The 22,091-nt window shown below is 41.2% G+C and overlaps 1 protein-coding gene across 3 annotated transcripts in view; it reads right to left on the reverse strand.

Annotated features, from left to right (window-relative positions):
- The window catches only part of QSER1 (glutamine and serine rich 1), an 85,286-nt gene extending 71,717 nt beyond the window's left edge, over nucleotides 1–13,569 (reverse strand). For 2 of the 3 annotated variants that reach the window (XM_054025260.1, XM_054025259.1), the window contains exon 1: nucleotides 13,154–13,569. In XM_054025260.1, coding sequence (XP_053881235.1) covers nucleotides 13,154–13,278 — 125 coding nt within the window. In that variant the 5' untranslated portion in view covers nucleotides 13,279–13,569. The remainder of the gene's footprint in view (nucleotides 1–13,153) is intronic. The other variant, XM_054025258.1, reaches the window with a different exon arrangement.
- Nucleotides 13,570–22,091: the final 8,522 nt, after the last annotated feature.

The following is a 22,091-nucleotide window of genomic DNA, read 5'->3' on the forward strand; positions in this document are numbered from 1 at the left end:
CTCAATCACTCAGATGTGAACCTCCAATAAAAAGAGGTTTAGTGCTAGAGCTTATCTATGTATGCATGGATTGGCTGAATACAGAGCCAAATTCTATAATTTGTGTGGGTTTGTTTTGTTTTATAGTGAAAATATTTTGTATTTTAAAAAGCAAAACAACACTTTCAAAGCTAAAAGGAAACAGTCTTCCTTTTATTTTATTTTTCTTATGGCTGAATTCTTTGACTTTAAAAAAAAAGTGCATGGTAACTGAAGGCCAAGGTATTCTTACAGCTACTAAGTATTTTAATACTTGAATGCAAGTGCTGGCTTGTCTGCTTAAGATAAAAAACCACCTACAGAGTTCTTAATAGCAAAGACAATTACAATGCCATTTTTGTGAAATTAGTTCAAATACATTTTAAACTATATATTTAAAAATAATTTATATCTATATGACTAATTTTAAACTTCAATATTAGTGACTGCGAAAGGTGAGTTTGAACTTTTGACCTTATTGGCTTCTTTTTGGTGTATAAAAACAGTCTGAATTATTTTTTGTTGTTGTTAAACACACACATTCAAAATTCAGTAAAGACGGTCAACATTTTCCAAATTTCAATAGAAAAAACGGGACACATTTTCCACAATTTTTGTAGCTGTTTTTCAATCAGCTCTAAAATTCAGGACTATCTACCCAGGAAGCAACTGGAAAAGTGGTGGGATTATAACATCAGAGAAACACTGAAAATGTATTAATTGAAAGAGCAGTAGTCATTTTTATCCAAAATTAAAATTCTGATTTCATTAAATCCTATTTAACAAACACCCAGTCCCCTTCACTTAGGGCTGAAAAATCTCCCAAAGTTACAATCTTCAAGGTAAACAAACAAAAACAAGCAAAAGAAGACTTTACACTCCTGATATTTTCAAGTTAAAAAATAAGCATTATTTTATTTGGCTGGGATGTTGGGAAGGTGGTGGTTGTCAGGCTCTTTTTATACATCATTAATGAACAAACAAGGGCACAAATCTAGTTTGCTTTTATTTTGTAGTTCTCCTTTAAAGGTCACAGTTTATTTAAAAAATAGTTAAGTTACAGTGTATCTCCCTCTTCCACACCATCACCAACCACTGCAAAGGGAGAACTTCCAGTCTCTTTCCCTTCCCATCCTCACTGCTGAAAAAGAACAGAAAGCTTCAAAGTAACTTCCTTTCACCTCTTCCCATTTTTGCAACTTCCCCCTCAGATCATATTGGTACCTCTGCTACCATTCACAGCTTTCCTAGGTGGCAGGTGATGGCAAGATCTGACTAGTTTCACAGCTACCAATAGCCATTCTGAATATTAGTTGTGACACTGACCAGAGTATCACATATCTTACTCTGCGGCCATCTGGAACCTTGAGAGCCCCATTGACAATTACTGTTGGGGGAGAATGACTGCTCTCTTCCTTCCCCCTCCCCCAAAAACTAGTATTCTAGTATTGCCACACAGTGAAATAAGACTCCAGCCAGTTAATTGCTGCTGTTCAAAACCCCATTGGGTGGCTGTGAAATTGATGAGATCACGGCAATTCCTGTTTACTGCTAATTTAGTTTAGAAAGTTGCATATTCAATCTGATCCACATTGGGGCATTAGTTCTCAAAGGAGAAAAATGTCATATAATGAATCACAGACATCACTTCCTGAAGCACTTAAGCTTGAGAAATCTCCCAAGAAAATTTATGAAACCAGAGCCCAATATGTTGGTTCAGGTCATACAGCTGGCCATGCTCGGGATCTTATGTTTGGGATAGGATTGGAGGTTTAATATTTGGAAGTTTCCCCCAAGTCATCATCAAGCTATTCACTCATGTAATTTAAGGTTGTGGCACACCTCTCCTGTCAGGGTCAGGGATTTGTTTTGATCATCTGACCAGGCCCTCTAAGGTTGATGGTACCAGAGCATTTCTAGGGAAGTTTGAGGAAGAATATTGTCCTTGTGACAGAACATTCCATTGTTTGGTAAGAGTTTATGATGATTTTTTGGCCTCAAATATCCATAGAATAGCCCCAAGGCACCTTCCTCCCAAAGTCTGTCTTTCCAAATCACTCTGGTTTATGAATGAACTATGCAAACTCAGGCAGGAGGAAAGAAAGCTTGAGCACCAGTAGCAGAAGCTGCAATTTGAATCTGACTGACCAACTGCAAAGATTTTTTAAGTCCAATGGTGTGGCTGTACAGAAGTCAAAATAGAGGGGTTTTGCCTCCATGATAATATCTGCAAAGTTTCAATCAGTGGATCTGTTTTGAGTGGAAAATAGTTTGGTTCATCTACATTGCATTTACTCAGTGGCTGATTCAAGTGTCTTCAATTGTAAGGAAATTCTGTATTACTTTCCAAATAAAATCAGGCAGATCCACACTGAACTGTCTGCATTCACAAGGACAACACACTCTCTCAGAAGGAAAAAGACCGGCTCTGACCTGTTTCCCCCAAATTATTCTTAAAGTAAGGGTATTTAGCAATACTTCTAAACAATTAATAACCATCAAGAACACTAGCACTCGATTCTGCAGTGGCACAGATGTCACTATTTGTACTGTTCGTAATATAGGAAAAAAACAAATCAGTTGATTGTCATTGGTATTAGGTACACCACCAGAGGAAGATGGTTAATAAGTACATAGTTTACTATTTTATTAGAGTGTATGTTTCTTGTGGCAGGGACCATTTCTAGGTTTGTGCAGCACCTAACACGAGGGTCTGGATTCTGATATAGATGTGTTGTAATAAAATCACACATCCCTCCTCCAAATACATGCTCTTATAAACTTCAATTTAGATTAAAATAACACAAAAGAACAATTTAAGCAATTTCATTTTCAAATTTCATGTTTGGGGCTCACACAGTTCTCTTGATGACTGGCCTCCTGCCCTTCCCTAAAATCTTGGGGAAAGCCATGGATAAATTATATTAGTGTGGTTTACTCCACATAAAGAATTCCCACTTTTCTTGTATTGTTTTGATTTTCTGGGGCTCTTTCCTCATGATGGGTCAACTTTTTTATTTTATTATAGGGCTGTCAAGCGTTTAAAAAAAATAATCGCGATTAATCGCGCTGTTAAACAATACCATTTATTTTAAAATATTTTTGGATATTTACTATATTTTTTAAAATATTAATTTCAGTTACAACACAGAATACAAAGTGTACAGTGATCACTTTATATTTATTTTTTATTACAAATATTTGCACTGTAAAAAACAAAAAAAATTTATTTTTCAATTCACCTCATACAAGTACCGTAATACAATCTCTTTGTCAAGAAAGTTGAACTTATAAATGTAGAATTATGTTAAAAAAAACTGCATTCAAAAATAAAACAATGTAAAATTTTAGACCCTACAAGTCCGCTCAGTCCTACTTCTTGGTGAGCCAATCACTCAAACAAACAAGGTTGGTTACAATTTCAGGTGACATTGTAAACAAGAAGCAGGCAGCATTATCTCCTGCAAAGTGAGAACAGGCATCCAGATGGCACTGTTGTATCTGGCGTTGCAAGATATTTACATGCCAGATGCACTAAAGATTCATATGTCCCTTCATGCTTCCATGCTGATGAGGAGTTCTGCTTGACAACTATCCAAATCAGCGAGGACCGATGCATGTTTATTTTCATCATCTGAGTCAAATGCCACCAGCAGAAGGTTCAGTTTCTTTTTTGGTGGTTTGGGTTCTGCAGTTTCCACATAGGAGTGTTGCTCTTTTAAGACTTCTGAAAGCTTGCGCCACACCTCAGCCCTCTCAGATTTTTGACGGTACTTCAGATTCTTAAACCTTGGGTCAAGTGCTGTAGCTATCTTTAGAAATCTCACATCAGCACTTTCTTTGCGTTTTGTCAAATCTGCTAACGTGTTCTTAAAACAAACAAGTGCTGGGTCATCATCCGAGACTGCTATAACATGAAATATATGCAGAATGCGGGTAAAACAGAGCAGGAAACATACAATTCTCCCCTCAAGAAGTACAGTCACAAATTTAATTGACAAACTTTTTTAACAAGCATCATCAGCATTGAAGCATGTCCTCTGGAATGGTGGCCGAAGCATGTACGGGGCATACAAATGTTTACATATCTGGCACGTAAATACCTTGAATACTGGTTACAAAAGTGCCATGCGAACACCTGTTCTCACTTTTAGGTGACATTGTAAATAAGAAGCAGGCAACAGTATCTCCCGTCAATGTAAGCAAACCTGTTTGTCTTAGCAATTGGCAGAATAAGACGTTGGACTGAGTGGACTCGTAGGCTCTAAAGTTTTACACTGTTTTGGTTTTCAGTGCAGTTATGTAACCAAAAGAAAAAAAAAATCTGCATTTGTAAGTTACACTTTCATGATAAAGAGATTGTACTTCAGTACTTGTATGAGGTGAATTGAAAAATACTATTTCTTTTATCATTTTTACAGTGTATATATCTGTAATCAAAAATAATATAAAGTGAGCACTGTGCACTTTGTATTGTGTTGTAACTGAAATCAATATTGAAAATGTAGAAAAACATCCAAAAATATTTAATAAATTTCAGTTGGTATTCTATTTTTATAAGTGCAATTAATCGCAATTAATTTTTTTAATTGCGATTAATTTTTTGTAGTTAATTGCATGAGTTACCTGCGATTAATTGACAGCCCTATTTTATTACCATGTCATTTTATTATCTTCTGCCCTTTCTCCATCAATTAGCTCTTCTTCCCCCCCCCCAAGGATAACAACTATGATGTCATTAATAAATACTTAGCCCTTATACAGAACTTTTTACTCATATCTCCAAGTGCTGCACAAGGGAGGGTAAAAAGACCAGTTTCCCCAAATTTATTACTAATATGTTCATTGTTAAAAGTATACTTTGCGATATTTGGAATTGTGCTCTATGAAATATAGCATAATGGTTGAGACCTATTTTACTATGGCTGGCGTGCATATGCTTGCATAAAATTATATTAGTGAAATATATCAGTAAAATTTTATTTAAAATTATATTTTAAAAGCATACCATTAGCTCATGAATTGGATTAATCCCATTAGCATTTTATTAAAAATAAAATGAATTTCAGCAATTGAGATTGTGACGCTGGCAAACCAGGTGCCAGCTCAGGTCACAACCCCAGGCCAATTCGCTTGTGTGTTAGTATAGATCAAAGTGCGTTCAGATGTTTAAACTTTATGAAAACTAGTGGAATGATACTTGTATTGTTTTCACTTATCTGTTCCTGTCATAATGTAACAGCAAGCATTACCCTGTAACTAAATAACCCATCAAAGAAATCTTGTGAAATGCTTATGAAGGATCTAAAGACTTTTAACAGAAAATGCTAATTTCAAAGCAAATGGCCATTATGTATAATGGTCGGAGGTCAAAATACATTCCTCACACACCATCATCAAAGGACAAGCCCAGGTGGGTAGAGACACTGTAAGCTTGCTTACTGAGTGAAATACTATAAATATGGATTCAAGAAAAGATTCTCTCTATCTGATGCATCTGGACTCTTACAGAGACATGTGCCAGATGCAAAGTCGAGATTTCACAGAGACCATCTGGGTACCATGAAAAGACTTTTGAGAAACAGGCAGTTTATTACATAACTGCCACCATTTGGCGTTACAAACTGTGATTCACTTGTACGTGTATTTTACCTGTCATAGCCTTTTAATAACGCTCATTTTTTTCCCTTAGCTAATAAACCTATAGTTAGTTTACTATACAATTGGCTGTTAGTGTTGTCTTTGGTGAAAGATCTGAAGTACTAATTGATCTGGTAAATGATTAGTCTCTTGGGACTCAGTGAAACCTGATGTAGTGTGATTTTTAAGTGACCTTTTTATCACAAAGTTCAGTTTGCCTGGGTGGCAAGATAGACTGGAGAGTCTAAGGGGACGACTGTCTGTGACTCCATGACAAGACTGGTATAGTGATTCAGAAGTTCACATTTGTCACTGGCTTGATGAAATCTAATTATAGAACATACCACCAGTGTGGGATATCTGCCCTTGTTTTCTGACAGTCTGCCCCGAGGTAGGCACTCAGTCATGAGCCACTCCAGAGAGCATGACAGCATGAGATACTTCAAAAAAAAAAAAAAAAAAAAAAAAAAATAGTATCATGGTGCCATAACTTGTCTTGAGCAGATGCAACTGAACACTAATGTCAAAATACCAATCCATAGGAAAGTTTTTCATTTTATTCCTTAATGTACACTTTATATTCGAATTATATGGAAATACTGTGTTAATGCAACTTGGAAGTAGAGATATTAACCACAGAAGAGTCGGGATGTTCACATTTATGTTTCCTGGATCAACTGTAACTAAGTCACTTTGAGCATAAACAACACTTTGCATTTAATAATTCCTTTAATCATAAAGCAGAATCTCAAAGCATTTTACAAACAGTTACTTAACCCTCATAACACCCTGTGAAGTATTACATGGGGAAACCAAGACAGTCACAAAAAGCTAGATTTTCAGAAGAGGTCAGCACCCACAATCGGGATCAGATTTTCAAGGGCTTGGATCCTATATAGGCACCTAAATAAGGGTCACATTTAATGCAGCAGCTTCCATTGTGATACTCGTGGCTACATTTTCAAAAGAGCTCAGAACGTAACATGCTGAGCTTTTTTGAAAACCTGGCCCTTAGTGACAGCCAACACCCTACTACACATCAGGAGCAAAGCCAGGAGCAGAACCAGTACTTAAATTCCTCATTTCTGACCACAAGGCGATTCTTGTTCCCTATAGTAAATGTATATAATAAACCTGCTATTGCCTACATATGTACATGCAACAGGGCTGAGTAATGACTGGTGTGGAAGTCAATGGGAAGCCCCAGGATGGCACAAGAACTAGGGGTCACCAAATGAAATTAATAGGCAGCAGGTTTAAAACAAATACAAGGAAGTTCTTCTTCACGCAGCGCACAGTCAACTTGTGGAACTCCTTACCTGAGGAGATTGCGAAGGCTAGGACTATAACAGCGTTTAAAAGAGAACTGGATAAATTCATGGAGATTAAGTCCATTAATGGCTATTAGCCTGGGTGGGTAAGGAATGGTGTCCCTAGCCTCTGTTTGTCAGAGGGTGGAGATGGATGGCAGGAGAGAGATCACTTGATCATTACCTGTTAGGTCCACTCCCTTTGGGGCACCTGGCATTGGCCACTGTCAGTAGACAGGATACTGGGCTAGATGGACCTTTAGTCTGACCCGGTACGGCCGTTCTTATGTTATGTTCTTAAGGGTCTGCTCCCACATATCCAGTTGAAGGATCTCGCCCTCAATTTTTTTTTTTTTTTTTAAATTTTCCTTAGACCTAAAACTTAATGTGGCATTAACAGGATGAGTTCATTTGATTTTTGCAATTCCTGGTCCTTAAAAGAAAAAACATCCCAGGGCATTCATATAAGACTATGTAGCATTTAGTTGGGTATATAATCATTTAAATAAAATCAGTTGTGTTTGTTTCACTATAGCTCTATCAGGAAGCTGTGCACTGCTCAAAAGCTACAGAAAAATGATGGCACCCCATTTTAAGAAAGAAATAACTTTACTATTTAAAACAAATTCCTTAAATATGCCAGAAGCACTAGTCTTCATTTAGGATTTAATAGGTCTTAAACCTGATGTCTAAAACAAAAACAATTAACATTGTAAGAGTACAAAAATAAAATTTAAAAAATTGTCTTAACTTGTATAAAATTTTGAATCTCTTAAAAAAAATCACAGTGGGAGTTTTATGAAAAAAGATCAGAGGAAAACCCTAGCATTCTGGGGGGGACTGGCTGGCTCAGATGATTGGTAACTTCCAGGTTACTAGTTTCAGTAAGGACTAAAAGTGGTTGACAAATAATGGCTATCTGAAAGCCTATGAGAAGCAGGAAGCCTGAGAAGCTCACTTTGACTGGGAGGAAGAGGGGTGCATTGAGCAGGGAGAGTCAGGGGCAGTGGGGCAATGTCAAGACGTCAGGGATAGGATGGGGAGTGGTTCCTACCTGCTCCTGAGACCAATCTAAAGCACTGAGGTGGCCATTCCACCACTTCTGAGTCCTGCTCTCACTACCCCTGCCCCTTGCGCACAGCTTACAATGAACAACAAGCACAGAGGCAGAAATATAGATCAGCCTCCACAATATTTCCTTTACGGGGGTGCTTGCCCCCCAAAACCTCATGGTTCTACTGCTCCTGATGAGAAGTCAATTTGGTAGTATCTTTATTCCTGTTGCCAGTAGACAAGTGACCACAAACCTAAAGAGCCCCACTTCTAAATGGTACCCATGGCAGTCTCAACAGAGAGTCCAATAACTGGATGGATATAGAAAACAAATTATCTTCCAATTCCTAGCAGTGGTCTTTTCAGATCAGGAATGAGCCACACTAGTGAATCTGCATAGAGAAGCTTGCATTGCTGTGAGCTATGCTGTATCTGTTCTCTAGATAAACAGAAGCCCTCAATCTCCAGAATTGTCAAGTCAACACTACATTCACACACGCAAACATAAACTCAGCCATAAAAGTTAATCTCTCCCTGCCCCCCCCCCCCCCCCACTAGAAAGTTCATGAAGACCTGGACATGGTTTATAATGGAAGAACACTCTCAACCACAACTAGTATTAAACTTTAGGCAATACAATCTCAAATGCCTGAGAAGGGGCCAAGGGTGCCACATGATCCTGAAGTTCAGAGGACACACCTGATTTTCATGGCCTGTCCCAGATCTTTGAAACCTTTCAGGATAGCTAAGGAAACCCCACAGCTATTTTGAATTTCTCAGCATTGTATCTGTAACAAGTTACACAAGAAATGATATTCTTTTCCACTCACTGACTACTGAAACAGCAAATAAACCTGGAGTCAGAAGATTCCATGGAAGATGTGGAGATGTGAAGAGGAGAAGAGTCTAAAGTAAGGAACGTAGATGAGAAATTGTACATTCTTTGTACAAACTTTGACATCATTTAAAATTCAATAGTTGTAGGTGTCTTTACCTAATGAGAGCAGTGATCTTTCTAAATCCACCCTCCTTCCTAATAGCCCATCCTGCCAGTTTCACCAGAATGCTCCAATACAAACAAGGGATAGGCAAAAAAGGCAGAAAAAACAAACAAAGAAAACGAAAGGGCTGCTGCTCTGGCCTGTAATACAGAAAGGGATTAATTTTTCAAAGAAGCAGGAAGGAAGAAGAAAAAAAGACTCAAAAACATTTAGAAATTGAATGTCTTTTTGCACTGGTAAAAGGATATGTAGCCTGTCTCCTCTAGAAGCATTTGTTTCAGGAACCTGTTCAGTGGCCTATCTGAAGTGTTCATATTCTTATGGACAAAGGCCCACACCAGAAATAAAAACTATTAAAACTGGCATCTTTGTAGGTACTCTAAAGAGAGGTCAAGGACTGAACTAGCATGGAGACTGAGGCTATGTCTACATTGCACTTTTGACAGTAAAATTTTTGTCGGTCACGGCTGTGAAAAAAAACATCCCCCTGACCAACAAAAGTTTTACTCACAAAAAGCACCGGTGTAGACAGCGCTTTGTCAGTGGGAGATGCTCTCGTTGGGGGTGGTTTTATTTTGTCGGGAGGAGAGAGCTCAGAAAGAGCAGCTACACTGCAAACCTTACAACAGCACTGCTATAGCAGCACAGCTGTGTGGCTGGAAGGTGCACAGTATAGACCAGGGGTTGGCAACCTTTCAGAAATGGTGTACCGAACCTTCATTTATTCACTCTAATTTAAGGTTCTGCATGCCAGTAATACATTTTAATGTTTTTAGAAGGTCTCTTTCTATAAGTCTATAATATATAACTAAACTATTGTTGTATGTAAAGTAAATAAGGTTTTAAAAATGTTTAAGAAGCTTCATTTAAAATTAAATTAAAATGCAGAGCCCCTGGAACGGTGGCCAGGACCTGGGCAATGTGAGTGCCACTGAAAATCAGCTCACATGCCACCTTTGGCATATGTGCCATAGGTTGTCTACCCCTGATATAGACATAACCTGAATTACTGTCTCACATTTAGAAGTTCTCCCTGCAATTCAGGACTTGGTGGGGCACAACAAGGTATATGACTCCCCTTTTACATCTACACTGCATTTTTCTTTCAGTAGCGTGTAGAGTAGGTATTTGTTAGCCGCCCTCACATGGGTTTAAGTAGCAGTGTAGAACAGCTTAGTAAGTGGAGTACAAACACTCCTGAAGGCTGTGGGTATGTACCCGAGTATATATCCTACACAGCTCTTTGCTTGCCCAAGCCATGCCTTCCTGTCTACACTGCTGTTTTTAACTGTGTAGTATCCCACTACTTCCCAGCTGCTGGAGTTTTTCCACTTCACAGAAAAAGACTTCAGCAGTGAGCAAAGGCTCCCGGCTGCTGGATCCCTTCCCCGCTGCAGGTAAAGACTGGCAGCGGGGGAGGTTCTGGCCACTCTGTTGCAGGGAAAGGCTCCAGCAGTGGGGATCAGCCTTTCCCCTCTACCTTCTTCCACCAGAGCCTTTCCTCATGGCAATGAAAGTCTCTGGCAGCAGTGAGTTGCTGAAACCTTTCACTGCTGCCTCCCACTGCCAGTGCTTTTCACTACACATACCATACACGCTGCCAAAAGCGGTGTGCAATGTAGACGTAGCCTTAGGCTTACTTTAAACCTGTCCTTTAAATAGCTTTATTTCAGTGTTTGCCACTGAAAATTGACATTAAATGTTGATTCATAAGAGAATTGGTATTGAAAGCTTTGGCTAGATGAATCCAATGTAATATCAAGATTCCTTTTTAGTTCATTTTGAATTTCTAGCAAGCCCATCAAACATCGGGATCTGTGGATAATTGAGGGCTATGGGGTGAGAGAGCAGTTCAGTCTCCTTGCTACTTCAATCTTTGACCTTCTTGCTCACCCCTAGAAGCAGGCCTTCAAAAATGGTGGACACACACCAGCAAGGCACTGTGGGGATTCTTACACTGTCTCTACCTATGTTGAACTTGCAACATGAATAAGTGTTAGACTTTAGTTTTAAGTGCTGTCAATAAGTTTGGCCAATATGACCTATTTGTAATGTGCTTACAAAGTTTATTTAATCATTTGTTTGTGTTTTTCTCTTAACGGTAAGTGTTTAAAATATTCAGTAAAGAAAAAGGCTTTAGTTTCAGGCCTCTAAAATATCATTACACTATGGACAACACTTAAAACAAAAATAATAATTAACAACTGACAAATACCTCATTTGTTTATACCTTTCACAATAATTTAACTTGGTTAAATATATATTTTTATATTTATGCTTAATTTAACATATGTATTATTTATCTAGAGTTTGTATAATCTATAATACAAAATTGTATTTGCAAACCAATGAGTGTAGACTGTGACCTGCAGCTACGCTGAGTTGTTACAATATGGTGTCAGTCTTTATATGAGAAAAAATGTGTAGATTAAAAATCCTTATAGATTATTTGTTGTTTTCAAACCTACTGCATATGCCAACAGCAAAGTGCTAAACCTCCATTTTGGTGGGTTCCAATATTCATTGTCACTGTATGTAATCTGAATAATTGAACAGTTGCTAATATAAACATGGAATGCATTAAATATGAGACTCTTGCAGGGAGAAGGGATGTAGACAGAGCAAGCTATATTTTAAACCACTTAACAAGGGTGAGGGGAACCCTAAACTCCTCAATACAGGAAAACCCATCCCATTACAGCAGGGGGAAGAGGAGAGGAAAAAGAAGATTTCAAGTTTAAGTGACCAAATATTAGCATAGCAACAAGAGATTCCATTTTCATGTTATGCTTACACTAACACTGTATTTTGCCTTATATACTACAGTAATTTGGAGCTGCACATATACCTAAGATAGACAGACAATATAATTATTAAATAATAATAAAAAGAAGCCAAAACAGAGACTGATCACTTGGAAAATTTTAGGATTTGTATTTTTTTAAGTTAACAAAATTAACCTGAGTTATACAATATATAAGCAAACCTGACCCAATAAAATCTTTTGTAAATAATATTTTTACTTTTAATTTTTTTCTCCAAGCTTTTCTAAAAAGGGGCTGAATCCACTTGGACAAGTTTCTGCACAGAGGGAGCACTGCACTTCTGAAAATAGAGATTTATAAGGAAAAGGCAACCCTGAACAACAGGAGAGTAATAATAAGATGCTATAATCCAAAATAAAGGGTGAAACAAAGCTGGGAGTATAGCGAAGAGGTTTGGGGTGAGATCATAAACACGGGAGCTTCCCCATGGTGGTTTAGGATGAGGTCACTAGAAGCTCTCAATGTCCCAGCATTTGTAGCCTCGCAATTCAGGGGCTGCACCTACAAGACACAGTATTGTTCTTGACACCGCATCTCTTATTAGTCCATGCCATTAACAAATTGGACCACGCCTTTCACTGGGCCGCTTTTAATGTTACCGTTTCGCAGTTTAATGCACTGGGAGAATGTTACTCTTTTGTACAGATCGAGATACACGTTCGCTATATTGGGCTTCCCTAGGAATCGCTGGAGGAAAACATGAACTCTTGAACCCTAGTTGCAGATTTAACACAGACCTTTGGAGAATGGGGAAACCAGCAACTTTCCCTGCTCAGATTAGCCTCCCTCATTGACTGTTCAGAACCTGGTACAAACTCCAGCCCTGGGACCGCAGATTAGAGGAAAGGCGCCTCCTGCCAGCCTGCATCCACCCCCGGGGGCCCACTGCTGCTGGGGGAGAGAAAGAAAAGCTGCCCTGGCCATTGCGAACGTGCGTGTGCCGGGCCGCTGGGACGCCAGCCCGGATTCCAGCTCTCGCCAGCTCGCCCCCGCCAGCAGCGCGCCGTGGCCCAGTTACTGCCCCGCGGCCTTGCTCCTTACCGCCGGGCCCCAGCTGCGCCCCAGAGCCCGGCTCCGTGCCCCGCGGCTCCCTCCTGCAGCCCCGGCTCCCTGGAGGGCCCAGCCCCGGGGGACGCCCCTCAGGCCCTCCCCACCCGCGAGAAGTTCTTCTCCGCCCCGCTTGGCTCGCACCGCGCGGAGGAGCCCCCCAGAGAGGGCGCCGGTGACCCCCACGCCCCCATGCGGGGAAGGCCCCGTCTCAGTCCCCGGCCTTTCCTGGCGCAGCCCCCCGGCGGACCCTCCTTACCTGGGCTTGAGGCTGCCCGCGCCTCGCTCGTAGGCCCAGGCGGCGGTGGCGGCTGGCTGCGCGGCGGCGGCTGGAGCCAGCGGGTCGGCGAAGCTGGGAGTCGGCGGGTAGTTCCTGTCCATCATCGGGGCAGCGAGCGGGGCGCGGGGGCTGCGCTCGGGCGCTGTGTACGGGGCGGCGGCAACGGGCACCGAGCAGAGCGGGTGGGAACGGCCCCCCCTTCCCTCATGCGGGGCGGGCAGCGCCGCGTCCCCCCGCCGCTCCGGGCCAGGCCGCCGAGTGCCTCCTCCCCCCCACCCGGCTCAGCTCCGGGCGGCGGCCGGCGGGCGGCTCAGGGGAGCAGCGCACGGAGGAGGCGGTGGCAGGGGCTGCGAGTCGCCCAGGCGGAGACCCATGTCGGGCTGCTCCTTCCCAGGATGCACCTCCCCCTCCACAGCTCACTGGGGCTGATGGGCTTCGGCTCCCGCGGCCAGGGGGCAAGGGAGGCCGGGGGGTGGGGATTGCCTGGCGGGGCAGACAGCACAGGGCAGCGCAGGATGGGTCGGGGCAGGGCGTGTCTGTAATCTAGCCTCGGAGAAACGGGGCGGCTTTAATCCCGGTTGAAAGGGGGCCGTAGCCTACCTATAGGGGTGAGTCGAAAATATGGTGAGATGTAATCCGGATTGGGGGAGTGGTAACCAGCCCCAGAGAGGGGCTTTAATCCAGACTATGAATGCGAGGGAGGTATTTAATCGGGTGTTTGGGGGGCTATAATCCGGAGTCCCTTTGTGTGGGAGAGGGAGAGGAGTGCTTAATCCCGGGGATTCCCGAGTCCCAGGCAGAATAGTGTGCGGAGGTGGGTGTCCCTCGGTGGCGGGGCCCAGTTGGGGGAAGATTGAGCTTCATTAAGGGCTGAAACATAATTTTCCTTCTCGGTCCGGAACTGTGGCAGGTAAAGTGCCTGCGCTTTGCCACGCCCACCCCGTGCCCTCCAGCCAGCTTGCTGTGGCCACTCATGTTATACAGGAGGAGGAATGTTCTCCTTTGCCGTTCGCACTGGGGGGCGGCGGCGGCGGCGGCGGGGAGAGAGGCGCCTTCTCCAGTCCCAGCGGATCGTTTGCCTACAGCTTGTCAAATTCGCGGGTGAGGTAGTTGTTATTCTCCCCCATATGCGGGTAGTGATCGCTGTCCTGGAGAAGGAGGGATGATTCCCCCAACTCCCTACTTGCATGTCCCCGTGAAGCCTACAGTTCCATACGTGATGCTTCCCCCCCACACACACACACCTTGACAAATTTTCCCTCCGGGGGAATGTGCTGATTTGTACCTTATATTCTTCAAACCAGGTGAGAGATGTCCCACTCCGAAGTTTACATTCAAAAGCAGGTGCCAAGCAGCAAAGATTTGTTGCAATGATAGGACTCTGAACTTCCTTTTCCCCCACACAGCTATTACCACCACCACAGACTTTTCCTAATTCTCATCCCTCGGTAGTGAGATTATCTTTTGGGAATTAATTTAAAAGCAGTTATACACAGTTTTCTCCCATTGTTGAGGAAAGGCTTTGTTGTGAGTGTATTGCTGCTGACAATCTCACTCAGGCTTTGTAAAATTTCCCTCACTCCCTGCTATCCCAGTTTGAGAACAGCTCTGTTGCAGACAGTTCTGTTTCCTGGAAGTTGTTTGTATTGTTCCTTCAACAGCAGGAATAATAAAAAGAACCAGTTCCTCACATACCAGTAGACAGCATAGATATAAAATATTCAGAGAAGGAGAGGAGCCATTGAAACAAAATCAAACACCTTGACATATTTTGTACTACATTGGCTTTAAAGGTGTTGACAACTTCTAACTAAACCTATTACAATAATAATCAAAATACATTTAACTTAAGTACAATTAGATAAGTTATTCTTGATTCTCACATTTTTCTCCTCTGTTCTTTTATCATAATATTTATTCTATTAAAATATCTGATCCCTTTCCTCTCAAGATAAAATTAATATATTTTTGCCCCTATCCTGTTCCCTCACCCACAAGTATTTTTTGTCACCACATCATGTTGTTATCTCTTAATAAACATAAAATGCCATTACTTTGCATGGAGTTTTATGGAGATTAAATAAAAACAAGGTTCCTGCTACAAAGATTGTAAAATCTAGGATATCTGAGCTAGTGGAGAGCCTCACTGGGAGGTCCATTCAGCCACAGAGATCCACCCATGGATGTCATTGCACGATTGGGGCCTACAAACCTAGAACAGGAATATAGACAGAGAAAGGTGTTAGTGAAAGAAGAGATGCAGGATTCAACTGTGTATAGTAAGGCAAAAGAAGAGGGGTTCTCAGGAGAGATTTGATGGTGCAGTTTGAGGATGGACGGTGAACTGATAAGAGTGGTGTTTCACATGTAGGGAATAGCATGTAAAAGGCAAGAGAAGGAGGAGAGTATGAAAAACAAGGTGAGAAGAGCGCAGGCCATGAAATGAGGAGTAGAGACTTAAAAATGAAGATAAGGAATTTAAACTTTAGAGGAAATGAATTTGAGGGAGATGAATGGTCAAAACAGCAGAAATAGATTAAATAATCTTATTTTTGGGCAGAGGTTAAGGGAGAGTCAAGAATTTGCTTATAATAGTCCAGGCAGGATAGAACTATGGCTTGAACCAGTTTTGATAGTGGAGAGAAACATAAAGGTGCAGATTTTATAAATGTTTTAAAGGCAGAAGCAACAAGATTGGGCAAGAGTCTGTATATGAGCAGATAAAGGAAGGGAGGAGTGAAAGATTAACCAAGTCTGTGAAGGACCAATTCCAAAACAAAAACAGTAGAGTGGTCAGTATTAATGAAGAAAGGGAGAAGGCTAGAGAGTTAGGATCATAGGCTAGGAGTTCAGTTTTTGCCATGTTTAGTTTAAGGAAGCAGCGAGTCACCCATGAGGAGACAGGAAGAAATGAGGTCCTGGACGTAATGGGAGAGGTAGATGTGAGAGTGATCAGTACAGAGGTCATGAGAAACCATGAGAGTTCATAAAGTCACACAGGGGCAAGGGTAGAGAGGAAAAGAGAGGGGACCAAAGACAGTGAGTTTTCCTTTTTCAGAGTAGCAGCCGTGTTAGTCTGTATCCGCAAAAAGAAGAACAGGAGTACTTGTGGCACCTTAGAGACTAACAAATTTATTAGAGCATAAGCTTTCGTGCATCCGAAGAAGTGGGCTGTAGTCCACGAAAGCTTATGCTCTAATAAATTTGTTAGTCTCTAAGGTGCCACAAGTACTCCTGTTCTTCTTTTTGAGTTTTCCTTGTCCTTCCATATGACAGCACCTGTACTGCTGGAGCCACCCAGAAGAGGGTGGGTGAGATGGGTCACCCACTGGAGAAGATATAGGTTGCTATTTACATATGAATTAAATGTGATGACAAAAACTAACTGTCAGTTTTATGCTAATGCCCAAGTAAATATACAGTAGAGGCTATTGAAAGCAGCATTTCCAGCAGGAAAGGATTTACATATTGTCTTGATTTCCCTGCAGGATCTCAAGTAATCTCCATTACAATATTACAATTACAATACATTGTTTCCTTCAAAAGTGGGAGTGGGGGGGGGGGGGTGAGGTGAAGGAATTGCAGACACCCATACCACACACAATGCCTTGCCAACCTTCAGTGTTTGCTGTCAAGAAACTATGCTAATGCAGGGCTCCCATACAAATTTTATTGCCATAAGTATAGATCAGCAACATACTAATAAATGACAGCTACAAGTGAATTATGGAGGTCATCTCAAATAAATGAACAGCAGAAACTATAGTATCCTATCCCACTGTATATTTTGTTTATACTATATTGATTAGAAACAGGTATTAAAGAGAAAATGTACATATTAATATTATGGCATGTGACTCTCCATGTAAAGTCATGGTAAATAAGACCACATGACTTTACAGTTAAGAAAAACAGTCCACCACACATACTAGTGTACCACATTAATTAAATATCAGGCTGCTACAAACACAATATTTCCCAAAATATTGCTGAGGTAGGTCAGGTATCCTTTATAAGGGAAACTGAGTGACATCTGCTGATTTGTTTCATTTCTTTGAAGTAATTGCAGCTGAGATTGATGAATGAACAGGGTGTAATTTGCATCGCTGAGGTCCACAAGTGCAGAATAAAGTCAATTTATCTAATGGTTTGCAGTTTATGCACACAGTATAAATCCACTTGCTCTAATGCCAAACCCTGAGACCTTTGCAGCTTTTTAGCACACTGACTTGAGTTGCTTGCTGCTGTTCTATATCTGGGAAATCCATATTGAAGTGTGTTTGTCTTAGTGTTTTACATTTTTGTGCTTGATTATTGTTTGATTTGAAGGATATCATTTTTTCAGTCTTTGAACACAAATGGGCTCAGAAAGGATCCCACTTAAAAAGAATCAGCTCTTTATAGTGCCTGATCTTGATATTTTATCTCTCAGGGTTTCACTGAAAGGCCTTTCAGTGATCTCTCTAATGATTCTTTGATTGTCCTAATCTCTCTTTTATGTTCAGTACTTAAGTTTATTTAAATGTATATAGTGAAATGTACATATAAAGACGAGGAGTATGTGTTGGGATTTAAGCTAGTGTATATAAAGTTAAAACCTTAAACACTAGTGTAAAGTATTTAGATTATTTTGCTTCTTGTTGTGTTAACAAGTAAAACTTTAGTTTCAAATACAGCAATTATCTTCCTTACATGAGCTGAGCTTTAGTTGGCTTTATATAAGAGGGACCTGATTTTCAGAGATGCTGAGCACTTGCAACCCAAACTGAAGACAGTAGGAGCTGCAGGTGCTATTGTCTCTGAAAGCAACTCCAAGTATTTAATGTTACAAAAGATACTTTTCTGAGATATGTGCCAAAGAAATTTTTGAATCTATGGAGATAAGTTACAAAATCTTTCTTTTATACATTAGAAAACTAGATGGAGTTAAGAGATTTAATAGCTGAAATTTAAATACTGTAATATAGTACTTGTGGTTTAGCAGGCTTAACCCATAGCTTGGCCTGCTGAGATCTTTTTTTGTAGCTCATTGGTTGCTATTTAGTTTCTATAGAATTTAATTTCTTATTTAAAAAAAAAAAAAAATACTGTTCAGAATGTCTTTTCCAGGGGAAAAACCCTGTGTGGGGAGAGGAAATGGAGTTCTGACTCTGATTTTCCTAAGAATTGTCCTATTGGGCAGGGGAAGATAGAATTTACTTTCCCCTGGAATTAGTTGGGTTCAGTTCTCTAAACCTGCGGATCGTGAGAGTACTAGTGGAGGCAATTACATCAATATGGAGGCCCTTTGTCCTTCTGCACTCTACTGGGGCTGCCCAGGAATGCTGCCCCTAGACACTGATGACAGTGGGTCACTGTCTAGGGTCCACGCTACCTGAGGTTGTATTATTGGCTCAACATTGTCTTTCTCAGTAATGCCCCATCAGGTTTGAGGATATTGTGCCACAGATGCTTCATCCATTCCACACATGCAAGAAAGCTCCCTTCCCTTCCATGGCCCCATAAGGAAGATACCCTGGAAATGGGTCCCCTCTGCTTTTGAAAGTGGAGGTGACTATCCAGCCCAAAGTTTCTAGCCCTTACAAATATGAAACTCTGCAATGCTGTCTTTCTGAGCCTACAGAGAGAGAGCTTGAAACTGTAGCTCTGAATAATGGTAGAGAAACAAAACCAAACACTTGGAAAATGTTGGGGATATACTGAAAACAATATTCTGATTCTGCTAACAGTTGCAGATTGGCTACATGCCATTATAGGCAGTCTCATCATACCATCCCCTCCATAAACTTATCAAACTCAGTCTTGAAGTCAGTTAGGTTTTGTGCTCCCCTTGGAATAATTCAGAGACTTTCAAGATGATAAAAATATTCAAATTATTTACAGACCTATGTTCAGTTGAACCTCCAAAAAACTGAGGTCAAAGCTGAGCTAGGACTGTTTGTCTTATAATGTTCTGATCCAAGTTTAGTGAAAGAAACTTATTGCAGCTTTACTAATGCCCAGTGATTGGCAGATATCCACTTATCTGAGGGCTGCTATTTGTGCAGGCTTCCTTTAAGTGTATAAATGCCAGAGTATGATATCCTCTCAGAGTAGAGGCTTAGAGTGAGATTAATGAAGGGACTTATGTAACAATGCTGGTTCTGGCGGGACCCAACTGAGAGTGCCAATTCAGGACAAATTGCTTAAAACAGGGCAGTTACAGCCCAAGACTGGGGTTTTCCCACCTCTAAGGCAAACCAAACCAGCAAGACAAAGAGGACTTTGGTCTCACCCCACTGGCTAACCACAAGTCACATAAGCAATTCCCTTAGACACTCCAGTTTCCCAATATCATCACCAGTGCCACTTGTTATGGGACAAATGGTTATGAAAACCAATACCCCAGTAAAAGAAAAAAGGTTCTCTTGATCCCAAAGGACCAAGCCCCAGACCCAGGTCAATATACAAATCAGATCTTACCCATAAATCATGCTGTTGCCAATCCTTTAGAATCTAAAATCTAAAGGTTTATTCATAAAAGGAAAAAGATAGAGATGAGAGCTAGAATTGGTTAAATGGAATCAATTACATACAGTAATGGCAAAGTTCTTGGTTCAGGCTTGTAGCAGTGATAGAATAAACTGCAAGTTCCAATCAAGACTCTGGAGTACCTCCCCAGCTGGGATGGGTCATTCAGTCCTTTGTGTAGAGCTTCCATTTGTAGCAAAGTCCCTCCAGAGGTAAGAAGCAGGATTGAAGACCAGATGGAGATGAGGCATCAGCCTCTCATCGTCCCCTCCAGGTGCAAGAACACCTCCCTGCTCTCACTGTGAAAAACCACAGAAAAACGGAGTCTGGAGTCACATGGGCAAGTTCCCGCACACCCCGCTGAGCTACAAGGTGCACCTGCCCTCTCCAAATAGGTCAATTGCATAGCTGATGGTCCCCAATGGGCCATCAAGCAGGCCAGACAGCTCTAACACAACCCGTCTGGGATGTCTCCCAGAAGCACAGCACAAGTTTGAAATACAAACAGTACTGAGCCAACATTCACAACTTCAACCACAAAACTGACACACACATACAGACAGCATAATCATAACCAGCAAACCATAACCTTGTCTTAGACACTACATTTGACCCCCTCTATACAAGACTCAGTGACACCACAGGACCCTGGCTGCAACAATGATCCAATGGTCCCAGTTCAAGTAAACAATGTGACACTTAGGTATTGTAATGCTGAGCATCACAGCACCTAATTTTTGGGTGCCTAGAAAAATCACAGGAACAAAACTGCAATCCAAAAAGTCTCAGCTCTTGGCACAATGAATAAATAGGGAGAGAGGGGTGCCTAAGAACGTGATCCTCAAAAGCCTGCACTCTAGGTGTGGTGCCTCCTAAAATAGCCAATGGGAAATGTGGATGAGAGGGGTATGAGCTAAACTCTGCTCCTCTTGGATTTAAGCGCCTTATCTGGGCTGCACAGAGGCGTCTACCTTTGCTTAGCAATCCATTAATAAGAACCTGACACCTGGAGTCTTTCTTCCAAGGAGCAGATTTTGTCTTTCTGTGTATTTTGTAAAATGTGCACTTACACACATTTAGCTGATTAAACAAATTAGGTAGATCTTTGTGAATCCTCCCAGGTTAGCAATGGTAGCCCTCACAGCAAAAGGTTATGCACAGTTGCTGAAATATGTAATTTCTCCAAAAGCAGTTAGCTCATTGTTTAACAAGGAAAATATTTTTTTAAAACTGATCAGCTGTTATACTTTGTATAATATCCAAATACTAGATACGTAATAATAAATTTCCATTTAAAAGTTTTGTTCAGTGATGTGTGGTTGCTGGACAAAGCCACTGACCCAGGAACCTATCCTTGTAACAAAGCCCGATGCCAACTCTGTCCACATATCTATTCAAGTGACATCATCGTAGGACCTAATCACATCAGCCATACCATCAGGGGCTCGTTCACCTGCACATCTACCAATGTGATATATGCCATCATGTGCCAGCAATGCCCCTCTGCCATGTACATTGGCCAAACCGGACAGTCTCTACGCAAAAGAATTAATGGACACAAATCTGACATCAGGAATCATAATACTCAAAAACCAGTGGGAGAACACTTTAACCTGTCTGGCCATTCAATGTCAGACCTGCGGGTGGCTATCTTACAACAGAAAAACTTCAAAAACAGACTCCAACGAGAGACTGCTGAGCTGGAATTGATATGCAAACTAGACACAATCAACTCAGGATTGAATAAGGACTGGGAATGGCTGAGCCATTACAAACATTGAATCTATCTCCCCTTGTAAGTATTCTCACACTTCTTATCAAACTGTCTGTACTGGGCTATCTTGATTATCACTTCAAAAGTTTTTTTTCTCTTACTTAATTGGCCTCTCAGAGTTGGTAAGACAACTCCCACCTGTTTATGCTCTCTGTATGTGTGTATATATATCTCCTCAATATTTATTCCACTCTATATGCATCCGAAGAAGTGAGGTGTAGTCCACAAAAGCTTATGCTCTATAAATTTGTTAGTCTCTAAGGTGCCACAAGTACTCCTGTTCTTTTTGCAGATACAGACTAACACGGCTGCTACTCTGCAACCTGTCAGTATTCCAATTGTAATTGCAGCTTGTTGTGTGCTCCACAGTATCTGTGAGAGTAAGGGGGAGATGTTTATGGTGGGGTAGGAGGTTGAGGCAACTCGCCTGGCAGCCAATTTCACACAACCAGACAACAGACGATTAGAAGAGTGCAGCAAGGCGCGCTGCGCACCGGGGAAGCTTTGAAAGCCAGTTTCATGACTGGCCAGGGTACGGTGTGACAGTTTGTTTCTCTTGAAGCTACCCACCCTATATATACATATATATGAGAGGAAATAAAGTCACAATTGTTTAAAAATCGTTCTTTATTA

This window comes from Malaclemys terrapin, chromosome 4 (assembly GCF_027887155.1).
Source record: "Malaclemys terrapin pileata isolate rMalTer1 chromosome 4, rMalTer1.hap1, whole genome shotgun sequence".
NCBI classification, from domain to species: domain Eukaryota; kingdom Metazoa; phylum Chordata; order Testudines; family Emydidae; genus Malaclemys; species Malaclemys terrapin.